General features: G+C 44.9%; 1 protein-coding gene across 2 annotated transcripts in view; it reads left to right on the forward strand.

Annotated features, from left to right (window-relative positions):
• LOC100956694 (N-acetyllactosaminide beta-1,6-N-acetylglucosaminyl-transferase) overlaps positions 1-18,344 on the forward strand; it is an 89,042-nt gene that overhangs the window by 31,796 nt on the left and 38,902 nt on the right. Inside the window, exon 1 of one of the 2 annotated variants that reach the window (XM_012804256.2) lies at positions 16,949-18,165. The exons of the other annotated variant lie outside the window; for it this stretch is intronic. Within the exon in view, the coding sequence (XP_012659710.1) occupies positions 17,244-18,165 (922 nt within the window). The 5' untranslated portion in view covers positions 16,949-17,243. Of the gene's footprint in view, positions 1-16,948; positions 18,166-18,344 lie in introns of those variants that run through there. 2 annotated transcript variants of the gene reach the window in all.

Raw genomic sequence — 18,344 nt, forward strand, 5'->3', positions numbered from 1 at the left:
GGCCTGGGCTGGATTCGAACCCACCACCTTAGGTGTATGTGGCTGGCGCCTTAGCCACTTGAGCCACAGGTGCCAAGCCTCTTCTTCAATTCTTAAAAGAACCCTGTGAGAGGGGGACTGTTGTTACTATTTTATAGATGAGAAAAATTGATTAAATTATGTGATTTGTCCAAAGACAGATATTGCACACACCTATCAAGAAATAAGAATAAAAAGATCCAGGGGAGAGAGAAATAATACTATACACTTACTTTAAGTTAAACCTAGTTTTACAAATTCTTCATTTAATTATTGCATTAGCTGTGAATGTTCAGAAGGTGAAATGTGGCTAATTCTAAGTCTCAATAAGCTTGTAGAATGATTCTATAATTGGACCCACTGAAAAATTTCCTCTTTTATCCTGATATTGAGCCCTCCCTCTCCCCCAGATTTTGGCTTTTTCATGTAAGCAGAGATATAAGAAAGATGAGGGGAATTAGTGTTCACTGAACATGTGCCTATGGGTCTACACGAGTTCAGTTGAATCTTTACAAGGATCCAGTCCTGTGAGTACTTAAATCCTCATTCTGCAAATGTGAAGATGGTGTCGGGGGTGTAATACCCCTGGGTCAAAAAGCAGGCTGCACAATGGACAGCAGGTGCAGTGAGTACCCCACATTCTACACCCTTGGAGTTATGCTCCTGTTCTTCCCCGTTGCGTGTCCCTGAGTTGACCACCAACCTCCCATTAGTTCAGGCCTACAGGCTGGTTTCTCTCTTCCTTAGCTCTCATCACCCTCATTCCTGCTGATTTGGTTTCCCTGGAACATAAGTTAGGGGCTCAGGCTCTAGAGTTAAAATCCTGGCTTCTTCACTACTGACCATGTGACCTGATGTTTGTAAGCCTTAACCTTTGAGTGAGTATGTAGCACCCACAGCAAAGCCTGGAACCCAACTGCCAGCCTCTCCCATTACAAGCCACGTGAACTTGGACAAGTTACCTGACTTCTGTGGCCCTGGTTTCCCCATGTAAATTGGGGAAACTAATAATATTTACATAGAATATGTGAGGCTTAAATGAGTTAATTGTGATTATTATATTTTCACTTATAAAATGGATATTCATTGAATAAATACTGTGGTAGGTACTGGATATAACTAGCCAATAAGACTCATAGACCCCCACCTCATGGGGAAGACATTCTAGAAGGGGGAGACAGATATTAAAAAGTAGACAGGTAAGCAAGATCGTTCTGAGATGGTGATAAGCACTGTAAACAAAATGTACAGGCTGATTCAGAAAGGGACCGACTTTAGATGAGGTGGGTTGAGAAACCTTCTTGGCAAAGGTGAATTGCATCCCAAGAGGAGAATAAGTTGGGCATGAACTTGGGAAAGACATTCCAGGCAGAGGAAATAGGGGTGGACCAGCCCTGGGGTGAGCGAGAGCCTGGTGTGTTCTGGAGCCAGAAGGGCAGCCAGTGTGGCCATAGGCAAGTGAGTGAGCTAAGAGCTGGACTGCATGAGGTGGGCTGTGCGTGAACTGTGGAGGCCTTGCAGGAGGCCATGGGAATGACGGGCTTGAGGGCAGCAAGCCCTCGGGCATGGTGCTAGGCACAGAGTAAACGCTCAGTAGACAGGTATAGCCACTGGCTTCCCCTCTGTTCCTGGAACCATCATCCACCCCTCTTGTCTCTTCTACAAAAGCATAATTTCTTTCTGAGTAGGTCCTCCAACTCCATTCCCAACCTGCTTTAATCCATCCCCCACAGAGACAGAATCTCCTAGGACTGTATGATCACATACCTCTCCTTGAAACCTTCTGTGGAACCCCAACCCCTACAGTGTAACATCCCAGTCCCTTTGCTAAAGACAGGGAGCTCATCACCGCTCAGGCCCCACTGGCTTTTCTGGCCTTTCTCTACCTGCACCACCATCCCCAGGTAACTTGTGGGTCCCCATTGTGCCACTGCAGCCTTGCTGCCTCTGGGCTTATCAATCCATCTGCTAGGAGAGGCTCTGGGATGCTCTTCCCCATTTTTCCTGGATCTGAATGACATGTAACTTTAAGATTCAGCTTAGAGTCACAGTCTCTAAAAAGCCTTTCCTGATTCTCACTCCTCTGGACTCGGGTATCACAGTGTACCCTTATCAGTCTTCCAGTGCTGTGCCGGGTGTTCCTAGTGGCCTTCTAGACTAAGCTTCAAGGGCGGCAGCAACACGTGCCAATTTGCTTTCCTTATACCTAGCACAGCCCTGGCACACAAGTAGTGCTCAAGATAAGGAAGTCCCGGCTTATAGTCACTTAACTTAGACAAACTCACCCGGACCCATGCACATTGTAAATGAATGGGGTCCAGAGTGACCTCACATACTGCTTGTTCCCAGGGCTCACAAGCACAGAAGCACAGTGCATGTTGGTCTCCGAACATAGCTCGAGCCAACTTCTTCATCTGGCGCTCATTAGAAGAAACAGCCCTCTGGATCAAGATTAAAGGGAAAACTGGCTGTGTTGGAGTAGTGGTGTCAGCTTAGCGTGGAGCATTCCCAGAGGAATTCTGACTTGCCCTGTTTCCCCCTTTCCCCACTGGCTTTGCGACCTCACCTTTGTGCAGGACGTGTAGCTACTTCTAGGTATTTGTTGAATTTATTCAACAGCTAGTCATTGCCAAAGCCAGAGCACAAACTCTTATCCTCTAATTTATAATCCAGTGCTCTGTCCCCTGTCCACGATGCAAGGTACAGATTCGCTTTTTTCTAAAAGTTGTTTTTACTTGGAAAGGCAGATAGAGTTAAAAGTGCTAGTAAGAGGTGGTTATCAAAGACCAAAGCCAGCCAGCAGTCTTTGAGTTATGAACTTGTCATGGAACTTTGACTTTGTTACAGAATTCTGAGCTATGACCTCAAGGTTATGAAAAGGCTCTCATGTTGCCAAATGTGTTAGAGGTCATTCCTTTTATAATCCCTCTCGGGGAAACTTGTATATAAATAGGGAACTTTGTTCTTTTCATATTCTTGGTTACTGACTATTGAAATGAGACTTGGGGAACAGTTGTGTTTAGGAGTACTATTCTCAGTGGAATTTGGAGAAATTTAAATTTTCAGTAAGCATCCTCTATGATTCTTTCCTCAGTTTACCTGGTGGCTCTTGCAGTTTGCTCTCCCTCAGTGCTCTAGTGTACATCTACAGGTCATCGCCATTTCTGTACTGATAAGTCGTGTGCCTGCATCCTGCTCCCAGCGCTCCCCCACATTCCTCCCTGTCTCTTCCCAAAGCTCCCACCTGTACCTGCTGGCATCCCCCTCCCCTGCCCCTACGCTCACACACCCAGTTCTCCAGTCACACCCTTCGAGTCAGCCAACTTCTCCCTCTCTGGCCCCCCCAGGTCTAATCAGCACATTCTGTACATTCTGTCCATGAGAGATTTCTAGTGGGTTCCACCCTTTCTGTTCTCATCACCACTGCTCTTAACTCTCAGCCCATCACACACTTCCAAAAGATTGTTGTCAGACCTGTCTAAGTGGTCTCTCTGGCCAGAGTCTCCCTCTTTGAATCATTCCAACACTCTTGACACATTTTTTTCTTAAAGCATAGCTCTATGAATACTATTTCTCAATTTTAATAGTGTCAGTGATAGCCAGAGTAGACACCTCAACGTGGCATGTGGGGTCCCAACACATCCCTGCTGGGTATCCCCCCAATATCACCTCTATAACCTCGTCATCAGCTCCCACTGCTGCCAACCCTCATAGGGACACTCCAGAAAAACCATCATGCCTTGGGTCTCACCTTGTCACCCTCAGTAGAGCGCTGTGGTGTCATAGCTCACAGCAACCTCAAACTCCTGGGCTCAAGAAATTCTCTTACCTCAGGCTCCCTAATAGTTGGGACTACAGGTGCCTGCCACAACGCCTGGCTATTTTTAGAGATGAGGTCTCGCTCTTGCTCAGGCTGGTCTTGAACCTGTGAGCTCAGGCAGTCCACTTGCCTCAGCCTCTCAGAGTGCTAGGATTACAGGCGTGAGCCACTGTGCCTGGCCCCATGCCTTGAATTCTTGTCTTTGGCCTTTTTCTTCATGTTGCTCCTCTTCTCGAGCCATGTGCCTCCCTTGTCTCTCCCTTGTAATAATCAACTTAATTACAATGCATTCAGTGGTGTGTCCTTCAGAAGCTTTTCTCAGTCTTCTCCCCTTCAATTTTATACCTCTGTTGTAACTCTAATTTATGACACTCTTTGCACCTTTGTATTATAAATTATGAATGTGATGAGTAGCATATTACCCAGATTAGACTACACTCTCTTTGGGGTCTTTTTGTATTTTGGCAGGCCAGCACAGTGGGCTGATAATAAATATTTATTAAATTGAATCAAATGGATCAATGTGATGACATCAATCCCCCCCCACCCCAAAAAAGCAACAACAAAAAATTGAGTCAAATGAAAAAAATTTGCTGGTGCCCCTCAGCATTGCTGCCTGGTCAACTGCATGTCACCACCTGGTATGAACACACACACACACACACACACACACAGAACCTCGATTATTTTGCCAAATCCTGTAGCGTCAACCTCAGACAGCATCTTTCAGCCATATGCAGTCTTTCCTGGATATTTCTTAAATACCTCTTGGCCCTTGGGCAACAGCAGGGGGACCATTCGTCCCACTGAGGTTTTCTAAAGCATCTTACTCATTTTCAGAGTGCCTCTCAGTGCTGAGCCCAGCCTGGGGGAAGCACCTGCTCAAGCCAGACTGTTTTCCACCCCCAAAGCCTGCCCACCATCATGTGCTTAGCAAATTGATGTCTTATTTAGCACCAAAGAAATAAAAAAGAACAGCCGACACTAGAGGCTGCTGATTCAAAGACCAGAACTGGATGTTTACAGGGTTGCCTCTTTGATGAAATAACCCATCCTTCGGTAAAGGAAATGACCCTGCTAAGAATGATGAAGCCTCCCTCCACTCCCCACCCCCTTAGAAGGCTATATCCAAAGCAAAGTACGCTAATTGCTTTCCTGACTAACCATTTCTCGGTGTGGTTTCTGCATGCCACGTCTACTTAAGGACCTGTCTCTCTGGCCCTCTGACCTCACAGTTTGTGTCATTCTTCCCTAACATGCTCGGACAAAACCACACCTCACATCCCCTTTAATGCCGCATTTCCAGAGAATGGATAGGTGGGGGCTGTGCTTTCAAAGCCCTTGCCCTTGAGTTCTATACTTCCATGATATTTATTCCCCCTAATCTTTCTTGTCAGCCAGATTTAAAAGATCAGAACTTAACTGTGGAAACAGTGGGGGATAAAATGGCCATATTTCCTGAGTCTTCCCAAGATATTCAGGTCATCCTAAGCCATTTAGGTTTGTGCCACATCAGCCCTCTCTTCCAGACATTTCCCATTTCATATCGTCTTTAGCCCTTTCCTCCTCAGCCAATCCTCATATAAATCCTCCTCCATTGAAAATCTATAATTCTGTCCTCGGCCCAAGTCTGAGTACCTTCTACAAAAGTTCTTTGGCGGGGAGGGGTCTACATAAAAAAGGTCGTCCTGCCTGGACTCCAAATCCTTTCTTGTATCCAGATGAAAACTGCCCTCCCCAACACCCTGAAGCCCTTGCTAGATGGCGGGTGGTTTCCTGGAGAGATGAGACACATCCCTGTCCATTTTCACCTCTCCCAGGATTTGGGTCTGTCTGAGTTAGCTGGCCTCCTCCTGACTTCCAGACCTTCTTGATTATCGGTTTCCTATTATTCTACCACTTTCTGGACTTTCCAGGTCAAGCACTCAATCCAAACCAAGCTTCCCAAATAAAGTTTTCCTGGAAAAATAGTATTCTCCTTATTCTATGCTGAGTCTAGCATGGCATTTAGAGCCAAAGAGGAGCCTTAGAGGACTTCTAGTCCTTGTACAAATTTGGAAATTGTGAGCCAGAGAGAGCAAATGTCTGGCTGATCATCCTGCTCTGTAAAGTGAGCTTACATTTTCTAGCTTCACTGCCTATTTTTTAAAATAAACTTTTTTTCTTTTTTTTTGAGACAGAATCTTACTCTGTTTTCCCAGGGTAGAGTACTATGGAGTCACAGCTCACAGCAATCTCTAATTCTTGGGCTCAAGAGATCCTCTTGCCTCAGCCTCCCAAATAGCTGGGACTACAGGCACCTGCCACAACACCTAGATTTTCTATTTTTCTATTTTTAGTAGATATGGGGTCTCACTCTTGTTCGGGCTGGTCTTGAACTCCTGAGCTCAGGTGATCCACCCTCTTTGGCCTCCCAAAGTGCTGGGATTATAGACGTGAGCCACTGCACCCGGCCTAAAATAAACCTTAAAACGAACATTCCATTCATAAGAGTCTATATTTCTCTATCAGTCCTACCTCATACAAACAGATCTCTCAAGTCACACGTGGTGTGGAAGGAGGGAATTTTAGGTACGAGTAACCCTATAACAAGAGTCGTTATCCATTTAGGGTCTCCTATTATTATTTAGGTTGTTACCAAAACCTTCTTGTATCCACTGAAGAACATCTGTGTAGTTAATATGATTTAAATGCTTTCTTTTGGGTCCACTGTAAAGCCATCCCATGAATGTTAATCACTTTGTCCCCATGCCTCAGTGATTCACGGAAATGTGAGGAAGGATCCCAGAGAGCTTTTCTGCACTGTAGACTTAGTGATGATGTGTATGCTTCCCCTGCCTGCACCCCCACCAATGATTTGAACATTTCTTTTTCTTTCACACTGATCAAATAATCAGCAATACCTTCAGTAGTGATTCTCAATCCACGAGTGGGTAGGACTTATGGCATTTAGGGTGACCAGTTCCTCCCAGTTTGCCCAGGACTTAACTAGTTTCAACACTGGAAATCTTGTGTTCTGGGACATCCCTTCTGGCAAACTGGGACAGTGGTCACCCACCCCATTTCTGCTCACTTTCCCACACCCAAGGCACACCAGGATGGAGAATTAGTACCATAAATATTTATGTTCTGTAGGACAGCACTGATCAACAATCTGGCAAAAGTGAACATTGAAACCATTCAGTTATGTAAGTTACAACACATTGAAGGGTGCTAATCAAAACTACAATATCACACATAAGGGCCCCAAACCAAAGCAGACCAGAACTGGGCCTACGCATACAATTTTCCCACTGTTTTTGAGGGTAAAGTATAGAATTCAAGTATGCCATCTAAAAGGATAGATGGGCTTGGTGTCTGTGGCTCAAGTGGCTAAGACGCCAGCCACATACACCTGAGGTGGTGGGTTCGAATCCAGCCTGGGCCTGCCAAACAACAATGATGGCTGCAACCAAAAATAGCAGGGTGTTGTGGCGGGCGCCTGTAGTCTCAACTACTTGGGAGGTAGAGGCAGGAGACTCACTTGAGCCCAGGAGTTGGAGGTTGCTGTGAGCTGTGCTGCCACGGCACTCTATCGAGGGGGACAGCTTGAGGCTCTGTCTCAAAAAAAAAAAAGAAGTAAATAAAAGGATAGATGGGTAAATATAAAATTTGATTTCAAACTACTTTCCCCAATGGGAGAATCAAATGGAAAAATTGTCTTCAATTAGTTGTACGAACAGGACATATCTCGGAGGCAAATTTGTTCCAGCTAATTTCTAGGAAAACGAAGAAACATCTGCTTTTTGGAATTTATCCAAGCATTCTGCCCTGACAAACTGTCAAAACTCAAGCAAATGACAGTCTCTGTGGGAAAGAAGCTAGTATTAGAGTGGATGGAATAAGCTGAAACCCAGTCAAGAATTTAATAGCACTATTAAAATTAGCAGTTGAAGGAAACCACTGCCTATCTCTATTTTAAGATTGTTTTTGTTTCTTTAAAACTGTTTATTTGAAAGTGTTCAGAAGATAAAGAGTTTGAGATCTTCAAGATATAGAGATCCCTGCAGCAGCTGGATTGTAAAATACTGTCTTTTGGAAATTGCAAACTTTTTCTCAGATGAGGGAGATATTTGGAATCACACAAAAGTTGCACAAAGAGTAACCTTTGTTGTTCACTGAAATTTAACAAAACATAGCCAAAGATAAAAGTTTCTGTTTGTTTTTTTTTTGTTTTGTGGCTTGTTTTTTGTTGTTTTTGTTTTTGCTTGGGCAATTAGCGTTAATAGCTGGGGAATTAACCCCATAAGAAAAAGAAATTTGCTGCTCCAATGGGGTTGTTAGGGAAGTCAAGAAAAGCAGTGTGATCTTAGGGGTAGGAAGGATAACAGAGCAAGGCTGGAGAAGGCGTCTTAGATTTATTTCCCACCACTTGGGTAGACTTTCTACTTTTTTTTTTTTTTTGAGACAGAGTCTTACTTTGTCACCCTTGGTAGAGTGCGATGGTGTCATAGTTCACAGCAACCTCAAACTGTTGGCCTTACGTGATCCTCTTGCCTCACGCCCCCAAGTAGCTGGTATTATAGGCCCCTGCCGCAATGCCTGGCTATTTTTAGAGACAGGGTCTCACTCTTTCACAGACCGGTCTCTAACTCCTGAGCTCAGGTGATCAAACCACCTCAGCCTATAAAGTGCTAGGATTATGGGTGTGAGCCACTGCATCCAGCCTACTCCTCTTTTTTAAGATTTGGGAAGTGATGTCATAGTGATACCAGGAAACTATCTCCGGGCCACACAGCAAACAGCAGAGAAAGATTTAAACCTTCTCTTCAACTTGAAAGCAGGGATCTTAACCACCATGTTGTGTGCTGGTCTCCATGGCTAACTTTTCACAGGGTGCGCCAGCAGGCCTCTGTCTGAAGAAGCCATCAAGTTCGAGGCTGTTTCAAAGAAGAGGTTCAGGAGGCTGCAGATGGAAATGAAGGGCAGTTCCTTCACACCGGGGTGGGCCTGCCTGTGATGATGGTGGCCTGGAGGGCTCCCACTGCACATCAGGAGGGATCTTGTAGGTGGCAGAATGACCCTAAAAGACATACAGCTGTTGTGCTTTCACCACACCTACCTAGGAAGGTGGTCAGGGTGCATGGGGCTCGTATGAGCCTGTTTTGGCAACAGAGATGTGTTGAGTGAAATGTGTCAAGTGCTTATTGCATGCCAGGCATGGTTCTAAGCCCTTTCTGGGCATTAGCCTATTTAAATCTTTTACAAACCCTATTCTAGGGATCCTCAAACTTTTTAAACAGGGGGCCAGTTCACTGTCCCTCAGACCATTGGAGGGCCAGACTGCAGGCCCCGGGATGAGTTGGCTGCTAAGCAGGACAGGCAGTGGCGGCAAAAACACCTAGCAGTCCTGATAAATGTCCTCGGCAGGCCACAGGTGGCCCATGGGCCGTAGTTTGAGGATGCCTGTCCTATGAGGTCAGTGTTCTTAATATATCCATTTTATAGAAGCAGAAAATAAAACTGTGGCATACAGAGTGGCTCTGAAGCAGCATCTGACTCTGTCCCAGCATGTCTAGGACTGGCCAAGAGAAGCTCGTCCATTTCTAGGTCCCTTGGCACCTCCATCAGGAACCAGACTCAGCAGCACCAGGATAACACCTGTGACTGTGGTTTCACACCCAACCACCCCCTTTCCTCCTCAGGAGCCTTGTGAGGTAGTTTCTATTATTGCTTTTTTACAGAAAAGAAAACTGAGGCTAAAAGTATAAATTACTTGTCCACACTCTTCATAAATCCAGAGCTTTGCATTGCGACCCAGACGGTGTCTGTAAAGGGGATTCGTGTGGGTGTAAGAGTGATCAACATTATTATTTTTCCTCCTTTCCCCATCTTCTCAACTGTAAAACCATGGAAATTATAGGTGATCGCAAAGATCCCCAAATTGCAGAGTTTAGGCCTGGAGGAGCATGAATATGATCTAGAAAAGAGATCAGCAAACTAAAGCCCTAGGCTAAATCTGGCCTATTTCTGTATTGCCCTCAAGCTAAGAATGGTTTTATGTTTTCAAATGGTTGAAAAAAATATATCAAAAGAAGATGCCTTCATGACATGAAGAATGATATGAAATTTAGGCTTCAGCATCCGTAATGTTTTATTAGGATACAGCCACATGGGTTGTTGACAGCTACTTTCCCTACAGTAAATGGCAGAGATGTGTTGTTGTGACAGAGACTAAATGGAGGGCCCAGGAGCCTGTAATGTTTACTACCAGACCTTGTCCAGAGAAAGTGATAACATCTCAGGGAGAATCATGTAGGAAACATATTTGCTTAGCATTTGCAAGGACACCGTTTGTCTTATTTTGGATTTTCTAGATAATTGAGGCCTACCTCTTTGTGCACACAATAGTTAACTTAAAAAAACAAAGAAACACACACCAAAAAAAAAAAATCCCTATTTTAGGAGGCAGAGGGAGAGGAGGGATTTAAGAGAGGGATTGGGAAGGCTTAGGGAACTCCAAGATCAGAGAGCAAGAATATGGAACAGAGACAGAAAGAGATCTGGGGAGACAGAGCCAGGGAGACAGAGAAAAACAGAGACAGAAGAATGGGATTCAGAGAAATCATTATGCTCCGAAAAGGGGAAGAAAATATTGCAAGAAGCCAGCTCAGAAGCATGTGGAGGGTGGTAAGGACGGGGCTCTTGTCCAATCTGTGTGCAATCGAGTACCCAGACCTGCCAGTTCTGCGCCCCTCTTCTTTTTTTTTTTTTTTGAGACGGAGCCTCAAGCTGTCCCCCTGGGTAGAGTGCCCTGGCATTACAGCTCACAGCAACCTCCAACTCCTGGGCTCAAGCGAGTCTCCTGCCTCCGCCTCCCAAGTAGCTGGGACCACAGGCGCCCGCCACAGCGCCCGGCTATTTTTTGGTTGCAGCCGTCATTGTTGTTTGGCGGGTCCGGGCTGGGGATTCGAACCCGCCACCTTAGGTGTACATGGCTGGCGCCTTAGCCGGTTGAGCTATAGGCGCTGAGCCCTGCGCCCCTCTTCTAATGTGTGACTTTACATCTGCGTAGCTTTAAGAACATTCTAAGATGTATTTTGTAACAAATGTACGTACATACACCTTTAAAAATGTTTTTCAACAACTTCTTTCTCCTAATAGTCCTAGCAATTCAACTCCCATCAATGGGTATGAAAGTGCCCGTTACCCCATACTTTTTCTAACACTTGCAACTATTCTTTAAATTTCTGCCTAATTGATGGATGACAGAATGACTGCTGCATTTTTCCTTTCTACTCTGGACTTGAGATCACTCTCTTGCTATAAACTCTGGTCCTGCCCTGATGGGGCTCCAGGGGAGCTGGTTGTGATGTTTACTGCGTGCCTTTCACTGGATACTTCTTAACTCTGGTGGGCGACCGAAAGCCTTTGTGTTCAACCTGTGACCGGGTGTTGCTGTCATAGGAAACTTGTTTACACTGGCAGATGCCCTGGTGACTCTTCTCTTAGCTATGTCCAGTTGATTCCTACCAAGATTGCCACTCTTTAGGAGAGCCATGAGCTGGAGAAAATGAGGTCCAGGTGTGTTGGTCAGGTGAGACACAGAGCGGGCAGCTCAGTCGAACGCCTGAAATACCAGGGGCAGCGTGTCACCTACAGATCCCGGAGAGAAAAGGGCACTGTGTGCTTTTTCTGCTTTGTGATTGTCATACACTCTACTTTTCTCCTTGATTGTTTAACTTTTCTGAATTTATAGGACCTCTCCTCATCGTAGGAATATTGACCTCTAGTCTGATGAAAGCTTTATCCTAATCTGTTATCTGTATTCTGAGCTGTTAAAAAAAAAAGCCTCAATGAACAAAAATTCCACTTTTTTTCCTTGGTAGAGTGCCATGGCGTCACAGCTCACACTCTTGAGCTTGTGCAATTCTCTTGCCTCAGCCTCCCAAGTAGCTGGAACTACAGGCGCCCACAACACTCGGGTGTTGTTTTATTTGTTGTTACAGTTGTCATTGTTTTTTTAGCTGGCCCAGGCCAGGTTCAAACCTGCCAGCCTCGGAGAGTGCCACCAAAAAAATCCCACTATTTTTAATAAACATATTTCAAAATGCCTTTTAAAATAGGATATTCTATTTTAAAAAGAATATTATGTATAAGATACCTATTAGTACATTTATATTTCTTTTTTTTTTTTTTTTGAAACAGAGCCTCAAGTTATCCCCCTGGGTAGAGTGCTATGGCCTCACAGCTCACAGCAACCTCCAACTCCTGGGCTCAAGCGAGTCTCCTGCCTCAGCCTCCCAAGTAGCTGGGACCACAGGCGCCTGCCACAACACCCGGCTATTTTTGGTTGCAGCCATCATTTTTGTTTGGAGGGCCCAGGCTGGATTCGAACCTGCCACCTTAGGTGTATGTGGCTGGCACCTTAGCCATTTGAGCCACAGGTGCCGAGCCAGTACATTTATATTTCTATTTAACTAAATATGTGTACTCCACTTGTTTTCAAAGAAAGTCTACATTGGCTCACTATTTGCATTGATCTTCAGTTTACAAGTTCTTTCACAGATATTAACTTATTTGATCTTTATAAATGCTAGAGGTATTGATCTCATAACTTAATAAAATGGGCATTGAGCTGTATAAATGCTGGTTTTTCTTAGACCAAATGATCTCCCACAGCTCTGCTTTTGGATTGGAACTTACTTTATTCTGAGGCCAAATCTGCCAGTTCTATAACCCTCTTCTAATTTGTGACTTTGCATCTGCTAGCTCTAAGAACATTTGTTATGATTATGTCTAAACTAAGAGCTAATGGGCTCAGACGCAAGAGGAATGCAAAGTGCTGAACTTTGATGCTTAAAGCAAAGATGATAAGACTGTTTTCCTGCCAGCCAAGTATACTCCTTAGGAGTCTCTGTGTTTGTGTACTTATTATTTACAATTTTGTTAGTTGATAACATTTTAAAAGTTCAGGGATTTTTTCAGATAAAATTCGGATTTCTCACTTCTCCTAAAACATCAGAAGAGCTGGCATCAGCTAGGCTGTGATGGAGTGTGGCACTGATTGCCAAAGTGGAAAGCAAGCCACCTACCCTGGGGGTGGGGGAGATTCCCCAGAGCCCCACCCTCCTCAAGGTCCACCACACCTTGGCCACGTGTTAGATACCATCTGTGGAATTTCTTCGCCATACCCTGCCTGCCTGTACGTATTTGAGAGCATGAATCTAGCCCACAATGTATGATCATTGTTTTGGTTGCTTGGAGATGGTTTCTTGTTTATATTCTGTGTCTCGCTTATGGCCAAAGAGTTTGAGGTTGCAAAGGCTTAGACACAGAGCAGGGTGGCATGAGATTAAGAGGAAGCAGCACTGGAGGAGAAAGAGAATGGAATTGAAACTCTGGGGGTAAATTAGCCCATTTGAAAGCCTTGGGAGAGGACTCATCACAAAGCATGGCCTGGATTCAGTGGCTGATAGTTATGCCAAGGGAGGTGGAGGACTGTAAGACTCGGAGAGCAGGTCAGACTCATTCCAGTTATGACCCTCTGCTGACCTGCATTTCCCTCTGCCTTTGTTTACCCGGCTGGGGTGGAAGCAAAGCTCCTGTAAGGTTAATGAGAACCGTGTCTAAGGGAAAAGAAACCCCATTACCTGCTTAGATAGCTGAGCCCTTTTTTTTTTTGGAAACAATCTCACTTCGTCACTTGGTGGCGACATAGCTCACAGCAACCTCAAACTCTCTGGCTCAAGCAATCCTCTTGCCTCAGCCTCCCGAGTAGCTGGGACTACAGGCGCCTGCCCCAACGCCTGGCTATTAGAGATGAGGTCTCACTCTTGCTTAGGCTGGTCTCGAACCTGTGAGTTCAGGCAATCCACCTACCTCGGATTCCCAGAGTGCTAGGATTACAGGTGTGAGCCACCATGCTCAGCCTCCAGCCCTTTGTTTTAATGTTAGAGCTTAGCTATCTGGAGGGAGGGGGAACTTTCTCTTTCCTCAGAAGGTTCACAGAGAGATCAACTCACAATATAGCAGATTAATAAGAGGACGAAATGTACTTACCGCACACACGGGTAGGATCACAGCGTGATTATCCGGTATCCAGATATTTTTACATCTGCCTTTTAGCAGGGAGAGGGCGATGAAAATTATAAGTAATTCTGCATGGGGACAACAAATGGTTTCTAGGAAGGGTGAATGGATACTTGGGAGAATAAACAGTTATGTGAGGGGAAATAGGTTGACTTGTAAATTAGCTTGAGAGGCAGTTATTATGTTTAAAATGATTTGGGCCAGGCCTGGTTGCATTCTTGATTTTCTTTCCTGAAATAATAATATATTAAGAGTTAACCAGGCGGGAAAGGGAAATTAGTGGTTCTCCCCATGGTTGTTCTGGTTTATTCAGATAGAGGGAAATATTCAGAATACTCCTTTAATTCAAAATATTCCTTATACCAAGGAGTCCTATTTGGCGGTGAAATTGTCTGAGATCTCTCAGCTGATTGGGTGTTGTTATCTTTAGCATTAGTGCCGTCTCCTTGTTTGTGACCCTAAATGTCATCCTGGGGCAGAGAAAGGCCCGGAGGGATATGGAATGTCCACTTGATAGCGTTCAATATGTTAAGCCAACTAGAATGAACAGGAGCAGAAATAACCTCCTCTCGGCTGGAGGTTAGCCTGCCCAGTTATTTTCTGGAAGAAAATGCCTGTTTAGTTACCCCGGATACCAGGCAAAACAAACCTACTGCTCGGGCCAGCCAGTCGGAAGGCGGCACATTCTAATCTCAGTCTGTTCCTCCAAACAGTCACAAACAAGCCGGGACAATCTATATACGCCATTGGGGAGGGGTGTTTTATTTATGTATTTTCATAGTGCTGTTTTGAACGCTACGTTGTCACCCCACCTTTGCGATCTGCGTGGATTAAATCACAATGAAAGGTTTCTTCGGTTCGCTCTGCATGGTCATCCACCCCACAGCTCCCTAATGGAGGAGCAGGGCGCAAGGGAAAGAGAAGGGAAAACGTCAGCCTGACCTGCAATGAAAGCCCTGTGCTTCCCTTTCTGCCTCCGACTTTCCCCTTCCCGTCCGTCCTCCGCAAGTTCTGCCAAGCATATATTTTGCAGAATAGGGCGTGGTTCTAGTAGGACGTATGAATGAAAGGACGCAGAGGACTCAAAATGGTCTATTAGACCTTCCTATCGCCACACTGAGTGTGTGTGTGTGTGTGTGTGTGTGTGTGTGTGTGTGTGTGTTGTTTTCTGAGGAAAAGGGGAAATAGCTATGGGGAAGAAGAAGAGCAGAATTTAATATTTAACCTCTGGGAATAAACCAACGCATTTGAAAGCCTTAAGGTAAATGTTTTTCTTGTCCATTACTCAGAACGCAAATAAAAAAAGAGCAGTTCAATAGCAGGGTCGGAAGTGTTAGATATTTTTCAAATGAGAAACAACAATACTAATAATCACACAGGTACCTAGATTCCTGCTAAACCCCGGATAAGAGTTCTCTCATTTAATCTTCTTAGCAGCCATAGGAAATAGAAGCCACGGTAATTTACCCCTTCACGGAGGGAGAACACTGTGTTTAGGCAGGTGAAGTAACTTTACCCCCATCTCTGTGACCAGCTAGGATTTAGCCAAATAGAATGGCTTCAGCATTTGAACTAAGGAGCTATAGAATTAAGGCTCTGGTTTCTATCTAGGTAAATAACTCTGGAGAGAATATTTTTACTGGTCTGTCCCCCCATCTGTAAAATAAAAAGTTGTGTTAGGTGGTCTCAAAGAGCCATCCCAGGCTTTGGCAACCCTGCAAATCAATTATCTGTCATCCCACGGCCACTATTGCCATTCATTGTCATTCATTCATACAGTGAACTGTAGGAAGTCAAGGGGTGGTGTGGCAGAGGGAGGGGCTGGGAGATTGCTGTGTTAGGCAGCAAATGGTCTCCTCATAGGAGCAGCTGTTCTCATTGCCACAAGCCCGGGCAGGTAGGATATCTGGATGATCCAGGAATGAGATGGAGGCAGGGCCCACATCTCTTCCGGTGACTGGCCCAGTCAGTCTTTTAGTTGGACCAGTTACCTTTTCCCCAAAGGTGTCCCGACCACCTGCATCAATCCTCAGTGCACTGTAGCACAGCACCCCACATTTGCTGTGCCTGCAGTGAGCTACGAGAACCCTTCTGTAATGTGGCCAGACCTGCTCTTCCTTATTCCCCTGAATTACACTGACTGATGCTTCCAGGAATTTGGCAGCAACCCTGAAGCTTTTGTTCTTTCTTCAGAGTAAGGAGGGGGGAGAGGGGATTGGATGAGGGGAACAAGAATCCTTTGATTTCCGTGAAATGACCTCAAATCTAAAGATGTCAGGCTTTTAAACAGACTCAGTGGCTCATCTCTCCACATATTATAGGTAATACCCTGTCAAGAGCTCAAGTTATCTTAAACTTTCTCTGTGAAATGGGAGCCCACTTTTGCTTATGCAAACTAAGGTATGTTTACTTCATTATATGATGTCAACAGTGACTCTTTAATGTGAAAAGTGGCTCCTAGATTCTTTCCTTATCTCTTGCCCCCACGGGGGCAATTCTTGGTTCCTTCTTCCCATTGTTATGTATAGTTATGTATGTAGGTTTATGTACCTCTAGGTCCTGTTACACCAGCAGAATCTAATTTAATCCAGGGAACCTCATCAAAGACTTTTTTGCCGCTAATTATATTCTACTTAGACGTATTACAAGTGCATTATTATTTGTGTCTGTATATGCCCAGAGACAGGTAACACGAACAGGAAAAGGGTGGGGGGAGAGAAATAGAGAAATAAATTCAAGGAGCAAACATCCTAAGTGGTGTGGCTTCCAAGGACAGCTAGCAGGTTGTGGAGCTAGCCAGAAAAAATAGAACCACTTGTTCTAGAAGGCAAGGAGAAAGCCTGAGAAGAGAAGAGAAATCAGATCAGAATAGATTGGATGGAAAGGGGGTGGGGGGAGAGCAAAAGAAACTGGGCTCCAGTGAAAAAGACCCGTCACTCCATTCCTGGATGTAATTTGCTGAAATCCACCCTTTGGATTTTGTACGTAAAAGAAGAGGCTTTCTTGAGGCTGGGCTGGGCTGGGCTAGGCTGGGCTGGGCTGAGCTGGGCCAAGCCTCTGGGAGGAGCAAGGATTCGAGCAGAGAGGAACCACAGACCAGAGTGCTGCAGGAAAATATCTCCAGCCAACCCCAGAGAGGATGGACGGGACACTGATGTCGAGAATACATGAGGATTAATGGATTCAGGGAGAGTAAGCCAGACTTCAGGAGAAGCTGCCAAAATTCAAGACCGGCCAGAGAAGTAGATTCAACTTCTCAGGCTTATAGTTTCAGGGACTGATTATTTCACAACCCCTAAAGAGAAGAGATTTCTTCCCCAGGGAAGTGAAAATAATGAACTTTTGGAGGTATTCCTTCTTTACTTTCACTGTGGTCAGTGTGGTTATTTTCGTGATAATTTACAGTAGCCAGTTGAGCCCGCCAAAACCTGAGGAGCTGAACAGTTCCAGGGAGAGAGATTTTGGAGCAGATGCCTGTAATTATGCTTTAGGAGATGAGTCAACCTTTTCTTGGAAAAATACATTACCATCACCTTTGGGAAGTGTCCCCTGCAAGAGCTACCTGATCCAGAGTCGCTACATCACAAGTCCCCTGTCGGAAGAAGAAGTTGTATTTCCTTTGGCTTATGTCATGGTCATCCATAAGGACTTTGATACTTTTGAAAGGCTCTTTAGGGCTATCTATATGCCCCAAAATATCTACTGTGTTCATGTGGATGATAAAGCCCCAGCTGAGTTTAAGGAATCAGTGCAGCAGTTACTGAGTTGTTTCCAAAATGCTTTTATTGCTTCAAAGACAGAGTTTGTAGTTTATGCGGGAATTTCCAGGCTCCGAGCTGATCTGAACTGCCTGCAAGACCTTCTCACCACAGAGGTGCCCTGGAAGTACGTCCTCAACACCTGTGGGCAAGATTTCCCCCTAAAAACCAACAGGGAGATAGTTCAGTATCTAAAAGGATTTAAAGAGAAAAACATTACCCCAGGGGTGCTGCCCCCTGATCACGCCATCGAACGGACTAAGTATGTCCACCAAGAACATAGAGGCAAAGATCGTTCTTATGTGAAAAATACTAAAGTTTTGAAAACCCCACCTCCACATCAGCTGACCATCTACTTTGGCACAGCCTATGTGGCCCTTACCAGAGAGTTTGTCAACTTCATATTCCATGACAAAAGGGCCATCGATCTACTAGAGTGGTCCAAAGATACCTATAGTCCTGACGAGCATTTCTGGGTGACACTCAGTAGGATTCCAGGTGGGTACCAATTTCCATTCCCAATTCTTCTTGGTTTTCTAACATTCTGCTTCTCGCCAGAGAACTGTCTTACTTGAAAAAATTAAATACTTAGAGAAAACTTTTAGCGACAGTGTAGTGCTGGCTTTGTTATCTTATAAATATGTGAGATGCTGGTGTAAGAAATGAGGGACTGGCTC

Source organism: Otolemur garnettii, unplaced genomic scaffold (genome assembly GCF_000181295.1).
Source record: "Otolemur garnettii isolate 467f Iridium unplaced genomic scaffold, OtoGar3 scaffold00026, whole genome shotgun sequence".
Taxonomy (NCBI): Eukaryota; Metazoa; Chordata; class Mammalia; order Primates; family Galagidae; genus Otolemur; species Otolemur garnettii.